Source organism: Pocillopora verrucosa, chromosome 8, assembly GCF_036669915.1.
Source record: "Pocillopora verrucosa isolate sample1 chromosome 8, ASM3666991v2, whole genome shotgun sequence".
NCBI classification, from domain to species: Eukaryota; Metazoa; Cnidaria; class Anthozoa; order Scleractinia; family Pocilloporidae; genus Pocillopora; species Pocillopora verrucosa.
Window position 1 is genome coordinate 7,196,846 of NC_089319.1, and position 17,082 is coordinate 7,213,927.

At 37.5% G+C, this 17,082-nt stretch overlaps 1 protein-coding gene and 1 pseudogene across 1 annotated transcript; one reads left to right on the forward strand and one right to left on the reverse strand.

The window, feature by feature from the left end:
* The window catches only part of LOC131798760 (uncharacterized), a 142,059-nt pseudogene that overhangs the window by 23,043 nt on the left and 101,934 nt on the right, over positions 1–17,082 (reverse strand).
* Positions 4,844–9,968, forward strand: LOC136282805 (enoyl-CoA hydratase, mitochondrial-like). Its single transcript, XM_066170731.1, has 6 exons — positions 4,844–4,885; positions 7,171–7,270; positions 7,762–7,866; positions 8,666–8,783; positions 9,313–9,382; positions 9,903–9,968. Exons 1-6 carry the CDS (start codon positions 4,844–4,846, stop codon positions 9,966–9,968), a joined length of 501 nt encoding a protein of 166 aa, XP_066026828.1.

Here is a 17,082-nt window from a genome sequence, read left to right on the forward strand (position 1 = left end):
TTTTTGAACGTTTGGTAATCGTCTTCAACAATTAAATTACCTCTTGGTGGCTTAGGCTATTTATTTGTTTATACGGCAATACTGGAAATACTTGGAGCAGTAAATATTTTCGTAACAGTCATTAAAAAAAAATTGAAAAAATTTCTGCTACTACTGTTTAACTCGTGGATACACGATATCGTAGAAACAAGTTCTTGTGGGCGCTCTGCGATATGCAAATTAGCGTGGACTCTTCGTAATTAGTCGTAATTAGTCGGCTTCGAACTCGAGATCTATCCTTCCGAAGAAGTAAGTCCAAAGTCCTGGCGCTATTATGATTGCACTGATCGTTGCGATATTTATTGTCTTTACACGCCTGTTTCGACATTTACTATATTGAAATGGGCTTCAAATGTTTCAGATTAGTGTTATGATCAACTTAAAAACCAAATTTGAAGGGTCTTCGAATCGTCCATGCGCTAAACATAACGAGGACCAGCGAGAATCACGAAGACTTTGTGAGTGACAGCAAGCTGTTGACACAGAAATTCCCACGGAAACATGTACCCATGACATAAAAAAAATGGTAATTTGCAGCATTATTTCTTTCTTCGCCAATTTGGGTCTTTCCGTTGTAATCGTTTCGTTTTGTTATTCTTCTATGCAAACGTGACAGTTTTGATGGTAAGAATGAAAGATGATCGCTTTCAAGAAGTCGTTGCCGAGCACGTGACTATAATCTGGCCGGTGTTGTTTTGATCACTTAACGATCTTTTTCGCTGAAAATACAGGACGACTTCCTATTTCAAGGAATGCTTTTCCAATTAATTTCTATCGCATCGGTGTAAAAAAGTACAGGTATATGGGTGTTCTGAAAAACAAAAGGGAAATTCAAAACTACGAGAAATTGCGAGTAATCGGCCTCTTCTGCTACACGCGGGTTTTTTTGGTGTAACATGCGTGTGTTTCCCATAAGTTACAAGCACTTTACGCACGTGGGAATACTGCAATCACGAATTTTAGATTAAGTGAAAGTCACGCATGTGGTTGTTTGCTCACTTCACTAATATGTTTGTTTGCTTGTTGTTGTTTTTTTTGGTATCCTGGAGTATTTCAGGAGGGGTTGCAGACTTAACTGTGGAATAATTGTTTAATGCAGGGTTGTCAATAAAGGTTGCAGTTAGAAATTAGCCAAGATGCTAAAGGAGCTGCCTTGAAATTTCAAGACTGTGTGTTATGTAGTTTATTTTTGTCTTTTGTAAATGGTTGTTAAACTGGACAACTCTTAGAAAGATGACTTCAAACTTAATTTTAAAAGGCCTGTTCTGGTACCAAATGAATAAGCAGCATTTCCTTATTAATAGTTTTGCGAGTTTCTTATTACAAATTCCTCTGAAAAAAGGGAAACAACTCTTTTCATAACTATTTACTGTTGCTAAAACATCTGCTTGTATATCAATGTTAGATATATTTGTATATATATGATCAATTACTGTGTTGTTGTCAGTTGTATAAGTTGATATGAACTGTTTGTAATGGTTATCCCTCACTAGTAAATTATACAAAGGTCTTCTGTCTGTTTCAACAAGCCAATTTATATTAAAGTCTCCAGTAATGTTATTGTTGTCTGGTGAAATGTTATTTAGTACCTCAGTTATTGCTTCATAAAGTTGTCTTACAGGCACGTTTGGGGAGTGATATATCCCTATGATTATTCAATCCTAAAGACTTGCTAACTTAATTACTGTTATTTCAACACCATGTATATTGTAACAATAGGGGTATCCAGGTAAGTATGGGATTTTACTATACACAGCTGTACCACCATAAGACCTTGATCCATTGCTGGAATTAAGGTTATCATTACGGAAGAGAACATAACCAGCAATGTCATACATGTCATTATTATCTTGAGAATTAAATCTTGTTTCTGTGAAAATATTGATATCAGCACTTAGATAAATTAAGTCTTTACATATATCTTCTATGTGTTTGTGAAGAGACCTTACATTAAGATAACACAGTTTAAGAAGGGAAAATGTTATGTCATGGAGAGGGGAGATGCAAAGCTTAAGTTTTGCAGTTGTTCTTAATCTCTCCATCTGGATTAACAACAATCTTGCTTTCACACAAATCAGAAATATATAGGCCTTCTATAGCAGTCACTCTACTGAGTCCCACATAATGTATGTGTGGAATAGTATTTCTGGTACTAAAATCCACAACAATTCTACTGTCAGTATCACCTTGTGACCTGTGAATTGTTTTTGCTGCTGCGGGACGCAGTGGAAATTGTTTTCTAACAACTTGTGCTGTTCTGTTTCTACCTACTGCAAACTGTGTAGTCACAGGGTTTGTTGGGGTCCATGTGTGTTCAATTCCTTGTACATACAAATGTCTTTTTTCATTCCTTGTTTTCTGACCTACATCTGAGTGGTCAAATTGTACCCATACAATACCAGATGGTTTGGTTTGTTGATGTAACTGAACTAGTTTAACAACATTTCCAGCACCATTTGTCATGCCATCTTCGGGTCGTACATTCATGACAAGGTGTGTTCTTTCACCCTCAGAAAGACAAAGGGTTGAGGCTAACTGTTTTGTTTTTCTTGGATCATTGGGTATTTGTCTTAGTATTTTGTTTCTTAGCTCTGGAGAGATAGCTCCAATAACACTATCTAGAGCATTTATTGTGGATTTGTTTCCTGTGGCTGCATTATGGGCCCTTTGATTAAATTCATCTACTTTAGCATTCTGTATAAATAAGTGAGGTGCATCTATTGGGTTGTTGATGCCTTCTTGTATAGCTCTCTTTAAGTTTTGCAATGTCAGCTACTGTGTGTTTACCTTTACGCAACCTATTAAGTAATTCCACAAACAATTTGCTGTCTCTTTGACCCATGATTTCATTAAGTTCAAACATTTTAAAGTGTTTATGTCATAAACTGGGAGAAAGAACAGCATAAATCTACATTTTTGAGGTCTTTGAAAATATAAGCATCCATAACAGATTCTAATTGGAATAAGTCACCAATAGCAATTATGCTCACACCTCCAAAATCCTCTCTACAGCCTTTTATATCTTTAAGCCTATTGTTTAGCTGCATTGCAAATTACCATTACCATTTCCTACCATTGAGATTTCATCAACAAAAATCAATTGACTTCTCAAAGTGTTTAGTCTACTTGAATCAAGCTGTTTGTAATGTCTCAGTGATTGATTGGCAGGAATGGCCAGAGTGCTATGAAGAGTGTTACCCTTAAGCTTTACCAGTTGGAGCTAATAGTATAACTTTGATCTGATGAAAATCATCACCAGCTCTAGTGTTATAATACTTAAGCACTGCCTGATACAAATCTTTTGTTAAATGCGATTTGCCAACACCAGCCCCTCCACTGAGGAAGCAGTAGAAAGGGGTTTCTGAGGTTTTAATCTGATGTAAAATGTGATAAAAAATTCTTTTTGCTCTTTATCGGGTGTCTGGACCATTTGACGAAAATCGAAATCAGGTAATTCATTCAATATCAGTGGTTCATTATTCAGCGATGTTGATGGAATGTTGAGATCATCAGAGAGGTCATAGTTTTCACTTAAATCAGGATGTAAATCTTCATGAGATCCAATCCTTGAACGGAATTGGTCAATGGAGATCCCCATATTTACTTGTGTGCTTGAGCGAGCAACAACAACAATCCAACTAACTATAAACTCAGTTTATTAAAATAGATAACACTCTTGACAGTTCAAGGCAAACAATAGTTTCTTTCAGTTTGTGACACTTTGAGACACTCGTGAGACATTTTGAGACACTCGTGAGACACTTTGAGACACCCTGAGACTCTTTGAAGCGCAACCCGCACAAATACATTCAAGCCGAAAAATGTTGGCTTGCGAGAGTACAATGACTCCTTTCAATCTGGCACAACCCGCACCGAAGGTCCAAGCCGATAAATGTTGGCTTGTGAAAACGTAAAAGCTCCTGTGCAACCTGCACTGAACACAAACCGCGTTTCAGCGTGTTGGCTTACGTGAAAAAATCTTCTGTTATAGACACCTGAAGAAATAACAAAACAAACGCCTCAGATTATGAAAGAAAGAACACAAACCAGGTGTACAAACGTAATCGCCTTTCGTGAGAGCTTAATCGTGAAGCTCCCACAACAAAATTGAAAAGTTAAAGCACGCAAAGAACCCGTGAAAATATGAAATGACTTATCCTTACCTTGGAAACGAAAATCCCCAAGAAACAAATATGAAATTCCGAATAAGTTCTCCAAAACCCAACGACTGAGAAGAGAAATGGCCGCCGTACAATACACTATGAAAAAACGCTGACTGGAATCCAGTCTTCACGGCTCACTGAACGCAAATAGAAACCACGTGACAAGCACTTCTCTCTCATGGACAAATTAATAAAATAAAGAAATAAAGAAATAAAGAAATAAATTTCGCGGGCCTTGACTAAGTGTGGGAAATCCCACACAAAAACCGTGCTTAGCACAAGAGGTTGAGGCTAGCTGGGAAATCTCCCGGACAATAAACAAGTAATCATACAGACTTTGACCTTCAACTCCTCGGAGATTGGGGAAGGGTTTTTTTCCACTTTTTAGACATGACACGAGTTTTTATACTGTAAACTATCACAATCAAAGAGATTTTAATTTCCAATGATTGAGAGGTTTACATCAAACATAGTAACTGAGCATTACATATATATATATATATATACAAACTACAACTTTTTTTATCGTGTTCAGTGTTCAGAGCTTCACACAAGTCAAGAACTATATTATGCTTTTAGCACCCATAAGCTCCTTTTCCTTCGGGTTTTCAGTCGATTCAAAACTCGATATCAGCAACGTCATGTGCCCCTTGGAAGAAAACGTTGCCGTCGTGGCGGACCAGGTTAGGTTATGTAAGGGCTCTTTTCATACCGCATGCAGTTTATAATTAGGAGACTAAAATAATCGTCATTCCATACAGAGGAGGTGGTCCTACCATATCGAAGGTCTCTATGTCAGAAAGTCCACTGAATTCACACGCGCAAAAATCTCTCTAAGAGGTTGAGACTGGACATTGCATGTTTAAAGACCAGTGGTATCTATGTTCTCTCAGTGATACAATGCTGATAACTCGCGAGCAGATTTGCTCGATTGTTCATGAAAAAATACCGTAAACGAATAATAGCATGATGACTCATGTTTGTTGTATCAAGCTAATTGTCGAGAGAGGATTGTCCATTCATTTTTCTAGTTTTTAAGTTAATCCTTACCGGCCTAACGCCTAACCATGGTAAGAATTCTCCATTTTACTACCTCAAGATAAAATAAGAATCTGAAATACAAGGAATGATAAAAAATACAGATAAAATGCATTATTTTACGCATAAGCAAACTTACAGTCTAGACAGTCAGAACTATTGCTAGGAAACGTGATAAAGTGAAGAGACGACGAAACTACAACTAAAGGGTGCCTGAAAACTTAAAAAAAATTTTATAGTTAAAAACTACATAGTTACGAATAGTTTACAGTGAAAACTGCTGTGCTTTAAATAAAGGATTCTTATCATGGTTACGTGTGACCATGGTAAGAATTCTCCATTTTACTCCCTCAAGATAAAATAAGAATCTAAAACAAAAGGAATGACAAAAATACAGATAAAATGCATCATTTTGCTCAAAAGCACATTTAAAGTCTAGAAAGTCAGAGTCATAGCTAGGAAACGTAATAAAGCGATTCATTGTTTTAAGACGACGAAACTACAACTAAAGGGCGCCTAAAAACTATAAAAACTATAGGATTGTGACGTAAGACCCCACATAGACTGTTCCATTTCAAGCTTGACTTGTTCATTTCACTTTTGTATTTTGACGGTTACGGCGTAAACCAACTGCTGTAATACTAAACCATTTCGGTTTGTACTAAACCTTTTGTCGTCACGCTAAAGCATTTCATTTTACGGTGAGTAGATTGATGCGATACTAAACCATAGTGGCCTACTATTAACCATTTGCCGATAGCTTTAGCCATTTCACACTACTCTCATTTGTGTCAAGTCACTGAACCAAAATAACAGCCAGCTGAACCGTTTGTCATTTCGACACTGAGTTGAGTAACTTGAGCAAGTCAGCGGACAAGTTTTAATCCTTAGCAGGGAAAGTTCCTTTATATGACTTGGTAGTTTAAAAAGCGCTGGTATTCTTTCGCTGAGTCAGACAAAGTGTAATTAGAAAAACCCTAAATTCACAATCAAAACTACTTGTTGCATCAAAAAAGGGAAAGCGCGACATTTGCCATCTGTTTTTCTTTCTCTCAAATTACAGAATGAGAGGACATCTAGTTGGTTTCCATTTCTGTCCCGTTCTGTTGAGAGGTGTTGCTTTGTTTCTTGTGACTTTCAGCTCGTCTTTGCACACTGACTTAAGCAGGGACGAGGTTTTCAAGAGAGTTGAAGGTAACACGTAGATGTGTTATACCTCTGTTATAACACCGTGATATATTTTAAACAACAGGAACTTCCTACGCACAACTCTCATGACTCTTAGGGCCTCTTCATATTCACCTTTGTACGATATAGGGGAAGGGAAAGGTCAGAGCATTTTGGTTGTCACATTAAATCGAGTCAGTTAATTTTCTTTGGTCCCACCTTTAAACTCTGTCAGCGGCGACTGATCCTATCTCCGTTCCCTTTTAAAACCAGGAGCCCCCCCCCCCCTCCCCCTGCAAGACCCGCTCACCCCTCCCACCCGTCTTTCCAAGCGAAAAATGGTGACTTATTCCTTACTTCTGCTCGGTGCTTCTAGAGAATGTAAAGTTTATGTTCTCTTGCCTTTCCTAATAACTTTTCCATTTTTTTAATTTGAGATTGAAGGATGCTATGGATCCTACAAAGATTTCCAAAATCAAAAGCTATCTAACGATCACGCGAAAGGAACTACTTTTGGAATAAGACCTATGTGGGGTGTTTTTTTTCTAAGTTTGATCCTCTCCTCGTTCCAAATGATTTTTCTTCCCTCTTCCGATGATGAAATGCCAGTAGTCTCAGTTATTGGTGAAATCACCATGCCCAGATTGTCCAATAATCAAGAGATTTTTTTGTTGCTGTCATTGTGTTATTAAGGGTGGCAAACAAAGTTTGTCTTTTTTGTTGTTGCTTAATTGAAGTATGTTGTACCATTCTTTCTTCACAGCTTGGAGGAAGATGTGAGTTAGCCATGATGTGTGATATCATTTATGCTGGGAATAAAGCTAAGTTTGGTCAACCAGAGATTTTGCTTGGAACTATTCCAGGTGTGGAACACGTGTAAATCACCCATAGAAACAACTTTATCAGCTTGCACAATAAGAAAATATATTCCACTGACCTTGGTTAAAATATTAGAGACCAGAAGTAAACTACAGGATGGCAGATGAAGAAAATGAAAATGATGTCTTCTCCTTTCCAAGATTTTATTTTATACTTCTTAAGAGTATTGAAATGGATATTTTTTTATTCTAGACTCTCTTATATTGCTGCTTTTATGTTCTTTAACCCTTTAACTCCCATGAGTGACCAAGACAGAATTTCTCTTTACACTATCAATACAATATTAACCAGATAAGTGGTGAGAATAAAGAAAAATTTCAATTTGGGGATAATTAGTTGATCCAACAATAAATTCTTTAAACCAATGTTATAAGAATTGTATGGTTGACAATAAGTAGAATTACAAATTTGATCTGGGAGTTAAGTTTGTGCTAAAAAGCTGCAACAAACTCGAAGATTGCTTTCATTTTTTTAGGTGCTGGTGTTACACAGCGACTTCCAAGAGCTGTTGGGAAGTCCCTGGCTATGGAAATGGTACTAACAGGAGATCCTATTTCGGCAGAAGATGCACAGGAATCAGGTTCATGTTCCTTTCCACTTAGCTCCTAATTTTGACCAGTTGTTCATCATTACCTCTTTACCTTACAAAATTGATCAACATGCAACTTCTTCCTGTAATATTCATACATCAACCAGCAAACGGGTTAGTGAAAACTTATCAGTTCAAAGTTGTAATTTTGATCTAACATTAAACTCTCGTAAAAGGAAATGTGTAGCAGCTAGAGGGGAGAATTAACAATCAGATCTTAGGGGTTAAAGGGTCAAGGAGGAAGGTACTTAGCATCGTAAGTCTTCCCGGTGGCACAAGGAAATTCTCACACAAATTATTGAGAAATGTGTACAGTACTTCCACATCATCAAGGACTACAACGGAGACACTGTTTTATGCTAAACACTTGTGTAAGCCTGCAAAATTTGAGTTAAAGGTGTAGATTTTTCCCCTCTGTTTGTTAGCATTTCTGCGAAGGAACCGTTCACTTCCGAAGATGTCCGCACATTTCCGGAGACGTTTTTTAGAGTTTACGTAAACTTGTATGTCTTCAGTACTCTCCTCTCTTATCAAAAGCTCTCGGCAAAAGTTATTTGCGCCAACCTTTCTCTTCGTTTTGATTCAAGTACATTTGCTCTATATACTTTTTTCAAAAAGTCGCAGTTGAGGCCGCGTTACTTCAAATTGTTCAGTTAGCTTAAAGGATTAAACTGTGAACTTGGGGCATGCCTCTTGTAATAAAACTGGTGCACGTTCATTCTTTAGATGTTTCTTTACCCAGATTCAAATTCAAATTACAGAAGTAAGCAGTTTTCCTATTTTTTATTAGGCCTGGTTAGTAAAGTCTTCCACGCAGAAGAGCTCGTAAATGAAGCTATCAAGACAGCTTCTAAAATATCATCCTTGTCGAAGATCGCTGCACAGATCGCCAAAGAAGCTGTCAACACAGATATTGCCCTGGCAGTTGTAACCGTCCCATTGGCTGTTTCCTGCCATGAGTTATACTTCGAGTATTTGAAGGATTTTATGTCTACTGCAATCGGCGTTAATCTTGTCCATCGCTAGTCGTTTCTTGTTGGTTTAGTAGTTAATCTCAAAACAGTTATCTTTTCTATTTGACTGTTTTATTGCGAGACCGTTTTTTTCCAGTGACCGAAATAGCTCAAAACGTCATGACGTACTTCCCTTCACAAAGGTCAAATTGATTGTTTCTAAGCCATCATTTTAACTGAACCAAACTGAGAAAATGAGGTCGATTTTTGGTAAGGGTAAACAGAAAAGAACTTGAACTCGCGTAGGGTTTTGTTGCCTCGGGATATAAATCATCATGACTGACCTGCTTGAGTCCAAAAGTTTAACAGTTTACAAGAAATCTACTGTCGTTGCATTCCTTTTGAGAGTTCCTTAGACTGTTGAATTTCCCAAATTTATTTTTGTTTAGGCGTCTGAAATCCTTTTTTGCCTCTTTTATTTATTAGGCTACGAGATGTCACTGGCAGAAGGACTGCATTTTGAGAAAAGAATGTGTCACTCAACATTTTCAACAGTAATTAGATATTGTAAGTTCATATTGATCGGCGTTTACACTTGAAAGAAGACGGCAATTGCAATACAAAGTGGTAAACCCACTCAACCATTTCCCGAAAACACATTACCTATTCTCTCTGATTTAGAACAATCCACTGAATGCTTCACGTCTTCTGCGCAACCGAAGTAAGTTCAATTTAAAACATGAAAATGTTCCTCTGTTCCCACCTAAAGCGTAGCTCCATCTTTCTGCATGTAAACTACACACCACCCACAATTCCTCTATTCACTCTGACGAAGGGCTAACGCTAGGAACGTCAGCTTTAGAAACTCTTTACGGTGGCCACTTTGCATTATCAACGCTTTTGATAAAAATGATATTTGTGATACCCCACCCGCCGGAGCACCACAGTTTCTTTAGAAACTTACCCATCAATTCGATTGTTACCATGGTGATGAATAACAGTGTAATGAATTTGTAAGGACTTACGATGAAACTTTCCCGAAGGAAAATGTTCTCCTTTTCTTTCATTTCGCAGGACGATCGAAAGGAAGGGATGACAGCTTTTGTAGAGAAACGAAGAGCCGAATTCACGGACAATTAGTATCTGTTTCTTTTCGGAAAGTCGTAGCCTGCAAGAACTTTGGATTGTTGTGTGGGAATGTTAAGGCAGGTGAAAGAATAGTGAAAGCTTATGTAAAATTGTGTCAAGGGAAATGAAAACACTTAGCATGAAGTTTTACTAAAAAAAAAAAAATTAACTAGCGAAATTGATAGAAAAAAATTAAAATAAATAAAGTAAAATCATATCCATTTTTCGTTCGTTCGCTTACCTGTCGAACGGATACCGCAGGGTATACATTGGGACCGGGGCGAGTATAGATTTAAGTTCTGGTCAGTTCGATGTGTTAATTAAGAATCGAGCCAGGAATACGACGCTCTAAATGACGGCTCTTCAGTAAACTTTCTGGAAAATTAATCCAAGGCATACCAAGTTTTTTGACTTGTTTCCTCACTCTTCACTTTTCTTTCGTTTTGATTCAAATTCTTGGAAGAAAAGGATTTTATTTGCTGTAATGCACCTTGTAAAAACAAGCCTGAAAGGTCAATGTCTGTGTGATTACTTTTTTTCCATCCAGGTTTCCCAGCTAGCTTCGACCTTTTGTGCTAGGCATGGTTTTTCTTAATAGCTTTCCGCCACGTCAAATAGGGCGTTGAAATTTTCTTGACTTTTCGTGAATTTTTTTCGAACTGCAAAGTGTTCTTTTCTTCTTCCCCTGGAATGTTTGTTTTCACGCGCGTCGCACGTGACTCGACCCACTAGCCAATTTCCTTAGCACTAGATCAACCTTATAATAAGAAGAAAGCAGTTATGAAAATTTAATCGTTTTGTACCTCTCAACTCAAATAAGTTTTCTGATTGAAGGAGAACATGTCGCGAGCAGTGAAAAAATACAAACTACACCAACTTTCTTGGGTGAATAAAATTCACTAAGCCCCTAGGGAAACAACGACTCGAGCTTTCGACTCTCACGTGATAAAAAAAAATCTAGCAGTCATTTTCGATTTGGGAGGTATGACAAAACACTTTTGAAAATTAAAATCAAAGTGATTGGTTCCACGAGAAACAGTGAGAATTGCTTTCCCTTGGCCCGCACTGGAAACAAAATTCATTGTTTGCCTTGGAGTCAGTTAGCCGCTTAATTTATCAACATTGCCAGGTGTCTGCATTAAAATTGTCAGTAAGCGAAAGTAAACACCATTGGTAGGGTAGCTAGAGTGCAAAAGATGAGAAAATAATTAGAGCATCGAAAGAAATATATTTCTTAGCATATTGGCTTCGGCTATTAGATTTAACTAACACGGGTGCAAAATAGGAACACACAAATATATGTATGGTACAACAGATATACCAACACACTGTGACTCATAAACATACAAGTTAGGGTGTGAGTTTCATCATTGAAGAAAACTTTTAATCTTGAAATTACATCCTGTAGCTCTTTTTCATTGGGCGAATTTAGCTTTGTTTGGTGGGAAAAAGTTGTTTTGTATCCTGAATGCCAATTGATACTCATAAAAAAAACCGGATAGAGAAGAAAAGAAATCCAGATAATAAAAAAAATTCAATTAATTTAGGTTTGTTTCTATTGAAGTTAAATGCCCCCATGCTTTACTCAAATGTAAAGAAACGCTAACCCCAAGTCGTGATCAGAACTTCGTGCAAAGCTGACTGATGCATAATTTATGTATGGGTTCTCGAGCTGTTTCTAGTTATTTTTTTAATTATTGTCTCAAGTTTCATTAAAATTATATGAAAAGTTGATAAAAGAGTTTTTCAATAGAAAAATACGAGAGGAATATACTGGTTTGAAGGAGTATCCAATTCATTAGATTTGGAGAAAATTGGTCAATTTAAACTTCAAAAGAAAATTGCTCTCTAACTTTGACAACAACATAAATAATGAATAGTCAGCCGCTTCGATAAATACGTTTGATTGAGAAGTATATATACAAAAGACCTTTACTAGCGAATAAACGTGAGAAGAAAAGTCGAGGAAAAGAAAGAAACGGAAGGTAAGCGTGCAAGCCAGCGGACAAGTTTTAATCCTTCGCAGGGAAGACTCCTTTATATGACTTGATAGTTTGAAAGGCGCTCGTATTCTTTCGCCGAGTCAATGCAAGCCAGCGGACAAGTTTTATTCCTTAGCAGGAAGGATTTCTTTATATGACTTAGTAATTTAAAAAGCCCTCGCATCCTTTTGCTGAGTCAGAAAAAGTGTTATGAACAGAACCCTTAATTCATAAAACTATTTGTTGCGTCTAAAAAGAAAGGACGAAATCCGTCATCTGTTTTTCTTTCTTTCTTAAATTACAGAATGAGAGGGCATCTAGTTGGCTTCCAGTTCTGTCCCGTTCTGTTGAGTGGTGTTGCTGTGTTTCTTCTGGCTTTCAGCTCTGCTCTGCACACTGACTTGAGCAGGGACGAGATTTTCGAGAGAGTTGAAGGTAACACGTGAATGTGTCATTCCTTCCAAAATTGTGATATTTTTTTCCGACGGGATGTGAATGTGTCAGGTGCCATGGGCAAATAGTCGGATCGGATGACAGATTTTGGCTGTCACGATAAACTTTATATACATATACGCCTTCCAACGCAGTGATATTTAATTTCCGACGGGATGTGAAGGTGTCAAGTGCCATGGGCGAAAACTCGGATCGGATGACACAGATTTCACATAATCCCATCCCCCCTTCCCCCCCCCTCCCCCTCTAAGAAGGCTCTGTAACATTCTTACAATCCCCCACTTTGGTGGTAAACCTCTATACTTACCCCCTTGTACTCTGCTGGCCACAATAGAATCCGTGAAAAAATATAAAATTGCCCCAAAATCGGGTAAAAACAACGGAAACTTTCTACGCTCAACTCGCATAACTCTTAGGGGTTCTTCATATTCACCTTTGTACGCTATCAAGAGTCAAGATGACCTCTTAAGACAGGGTAAACAACTACACACAAACTGTATTATTAAAGTATCCAAAATAAACTGTATGATGATAATATGAAACACGATTGTGTTGTTTTTCTAGGATTTGAGCTAATTGGTCATATCACCAAGACATTATATGTTGACGAAATAAGCTGTGGATTGAGATGCCTTCAAGATGAAAAATGCCAATCTTACAACAGTAAATCCGATGCTGGTGATGAAAAGAAGGAATGTCAACTGAGTAATCAAACCAAAAAATCAAGTCCGGAAAACCTGAGGCATAACCCACGTTCTACTTATTATGGAAGAGGTACTGTTGAGTAAGGTGCTTAACATTATGGAAAAGTTAGTGGAGGTGGGTGGGGGGTATTAAGGGTCGGAGTATTTTGGTTGTCACCATAAAATTTTCCCGATCCTTCCATAACGTTCCGAATTATTCTATCGATCTTCCTCATTGGCCGCCAATTTTCTTTAGTCCCACCTTTAAACACTGTTAGCGACCACTGATCCCCTCTCCTTTCCCTTTGATAACCATGAGATGCCCCTCCTCCCCCCCCCCGAAGACTCTCTCCCCCTCCCACCCCCCTCTTTTAAAGCGAAAAATGATGACTTAATTCTTACTTTTTTTTTAATTTTTTTCTATATATTATATTTACATATGTACTTACACTATACTTACTTCTTACACGAAGCTTACACTACATTAACTTGCACTACTTACAATACATATATTACAATACATTTACACTAGTCAAATTGAATTACAGTTGATCTGTCTACGTTATTGTTTGCATGTTAATTGTTCGAGTCACTAAAAGGAATTTTGTTTGTTAATTACACTACATAGGGTATTAATTTTCTAGAATTTAATAGATTATTAAATGAATAGGTAGCGAAAAGAAACAAATCAATACACTGTACATTGTTACCACTATTAGGATGCCCAAAATTCTATTTACATAGATGTCACCAGATCATTTAGGTTTGTTTTATTTTAGGAGGTTGGCTTCTGGTGTCAAATGTTGAGTTCGGAAGCCCCTCTCCTAAGGTGTCAGTTGAGACATCATACCGTGGAATAGGTAAGTCACACATGGTTCTGCAGAAAAGTGCCATGAAAGAGCTCAGAAGACACTTGTCCTTCACTCAGTTGAGATTCCACTGCCGCAAGAAACAGGGACGCACATTCCACGTTGCCACAACTTCCAACAGCTCAGGTGAAGCTGTGGTCCAGTACTTCAGTGGTCAGACAGATGAGCAACCGGATGCCTGTGGTTCGTACGTGAGATTGGCGTGGGATGACAATTCCACGTTGGCTAGCATTTGCAAAGATTGGGGACTAGCAAATGGAATATACCATGTTGGAAAGTGGGGACATAGTGAAGATCAAAACAGATTATACCGGTTCCCTGCCTTCAGACAATTTAAGTATCACCTTCGGGTCAAATTGAATAACGTTGGTGACCTGAATGAGATGGATTGCGATGATATAGCCTCTAAGAGTGTTATCTCAATCGGCGATTTCTGGAGAGTCTTTGTTCGTTAGTGGCGTTTAACTCAGAGCTGTCTGTACACCAAGCAACCCTTGACTATGCAAATAACTTTAACAAACGAACAAATAAAAACAAAGACGAACACAAGAAATGCACCGTTACCCTCACCAGCTGTAGACTGTAAAGACGTTTTAGCACACAAATATCTAATTAGGTCACATGTCTGACACTCGCTTCTTCCTTGTAGTAGGCTTACCGATAGTGCTCTACTGTTTTGATCATGTAGTTATAGTTTTACATGTACCACATCCTAAAGAGTCAATGAGATAAACACGGTTTTCTATGTAGAAGTTTATGTACCTTTATTTATTTCCGAGAACAATTAAGGTTCGAAAAGTTTGCCTTTCCCTTTTGTTTGGGCACTGAATATGTAAATATAACGATTTCCGCGTGAATATAAATAAATATTAGGGCAAGGTGTTTTTTTTTAAGTCTGATAATTTGTTATTTCATTCATTTCAAAGTCAAATCGTTCAAGTTTTTGAGAGCACGAGGAACTTTGTCTGAAGTATAAAGGGGGTAAGTTTTTAGAGAAACAGTAGAGCTGTGTCGGGGGGGGGGAGTATGACAAAATACTTTGGTTTTATCAACTGAATCGGTCATGTGAATTGGCCACCACAAAGAGCTTAAACGCTGACATTTCGAGTGTTAGACTTATGTCACAGCGGAAGACGAAGGGCTAACGCTCGAAACGCCAGCTTTTAAACTCTTTGTTTGAAATGTGTTAAAATTAGAGTTTTCCAACTCGAATAAACGCGCCATAGCATCTCCTTCATCGGTTTACTAGGCCTGTATTTTTCCGAAAAAGCAAATGATAGTGATTCTGGTCAAGTGAGTGGAAAAACTACTTGTCTGTAAATTATTAATGTTACTGTAAGGACGTTTAGATTACCAGTGGACGAGTTAAGCAACATGTACGAGTTCTGAACATAGTTCAGGTGAAACTCTGCGAAAATATACAAGCATAGTATTCCGTTAGAGGATGTGTGGCACTTGTTATGAGCAGCAGAGGTCCGTTTACAGCTACTGCGCATGGCTTCGTGTTTGTACTCGTGAATAAAATACCCAGCCCTAATTAATATGTTAAAAATACTCCAGTAATGTTGTAAATCTAATATCAAGCACAACTGAAGGATTCTTGGCTATTGTGTTAACTGATATAAAAATTACACGAGCAGGATACATATATTAGGAAAAAAGGTGCAACTGATAATAGAAATATTTTTGCTATATTTATACTTATGGATACTTCCATTGCTTTATTTATAAATTCCTATTTTTTTGCTGAGTAACAACGCAGAATTCTTAATGAAAATATATTTCTGTTATACGCCGCTTCCTTCTTAAGAAATGAGGATTATAACAAATTAAAGGTTGCACAACTTGATCGGTACTTGCGACTGTTCTTAATTAGTTTGATCTGTTAAAACTCCAAGCCAAGTAATGCGGTCTGTTCGTTATAATTATCACCTTAGAGCTCGCGACAATCTTCTTTTACCTTTTGCACCCTAAGATCAGTATGCATATTCTCCATAATGTTCTCTGAACATTTACTAAGGTGCTGACATAGATAATTTGTCTAGCAATCAAGAGTTTCCGGCTTTAGTTGGTGATCATTTCCTTTATTCTCATGACATTAATGTGTGATTCAGTGGTGATATTGTAAGGAGAAATTAGATGCTAGTCACTCTTAGGGGCTAAAGGGTTTAAGTGCTGCGGCAAGTTTTATGACTTTTTTTCCCGACAGCTTTACAAAATTTTTTGCATCGTCCTTTTCCTTTCCAAAGCGCTTTGCATGTTCGAAGTCTCTCAAGGAAGTGGTAAGCTATTCGTTTAACATTTTTTACCTATATTACCTCAAGAGAGAGAATGAAGAACATCATCCGGATCCCCTCTTGGTTCTCTCATTTACAGAACATGATCCTCTCATGAATCCTTCTATAACCTAAAACCTCGAATGAGTTATAATGTTACTGCATTAGATTAGTTTTCCGACACTGTAGATCACACTTTATGTCAGTTTAGGCTTTCATGTGTTAGACAAATCTGACATTTTATGAATCAGTTTAGTGTTTCGTGGTTCTGTAAATGAAAAAGTTAGCGTAAACTGACTATAGTCACAAATATCAAAACTCCGACTTCTATAACTATCTGTGTTCTTGATAGCAACGAAAAAGTGATCAGTACTGACAATAGTTTGAAAGCCCTTCGTGAAAGCTTGAGTTTGGCTTTAAGAATTTCTCAGAGTTTCTGTATTCTCTTTATACTGTAGTCTCCTTTTTTCGCCGTTTTCAGCTCATCAGATAAAGCTCAATTGTTCGTGTTAAGGGATCGAATGAGACGAGGGATGTTAAGGTCAAAGATTCCGAAGTATAAAATAATTCAGGGTAATCCTCGGGTATGTTTTTCAAAAATCAGAGATTGGGGATATCATTCAACGAAACTCAGGTTTGTAAGCACAGGACAGGTGATGAGAACGACGAATGTCGACCAAGAAATGTTTCATTTAACATAAAATCTTTAAAGTAACACTCTAAAAAACAACATTATTAAAACAATTAGGCTTCAAAGGCGTACCATCTTCAATTTTGCTTCCTATACATTTATTATCACCAGATGAATGTCGCACGCTACTGTTTGAATTCTCAGTCGAAGGAAGCGCCTTGGTTGTCGATCA

Coding starts and splice junctions, on each gene's coding strand:
- LOC136282805 (XM_066170731.1), top strand. CDS start 4,844: ATGTGCCCCTTGGAAGAAAACGTTGCCGTCGTGGCGGACCAG. Junction 4,886..7,170: donor TTGCCGTCGTGGCGGACCAG/GTTAGGTTATGT, acceptor CTTTCTTCACAG/CTTGGAGGAAGATGTGAGTT. Junction 8,784..9,312: donor GCCAAAGAAGCTGTCAACAC/AGATATTGCCCT, acceptor CTTTTATTTATT/AGGCTACGAGATGTCACTGG.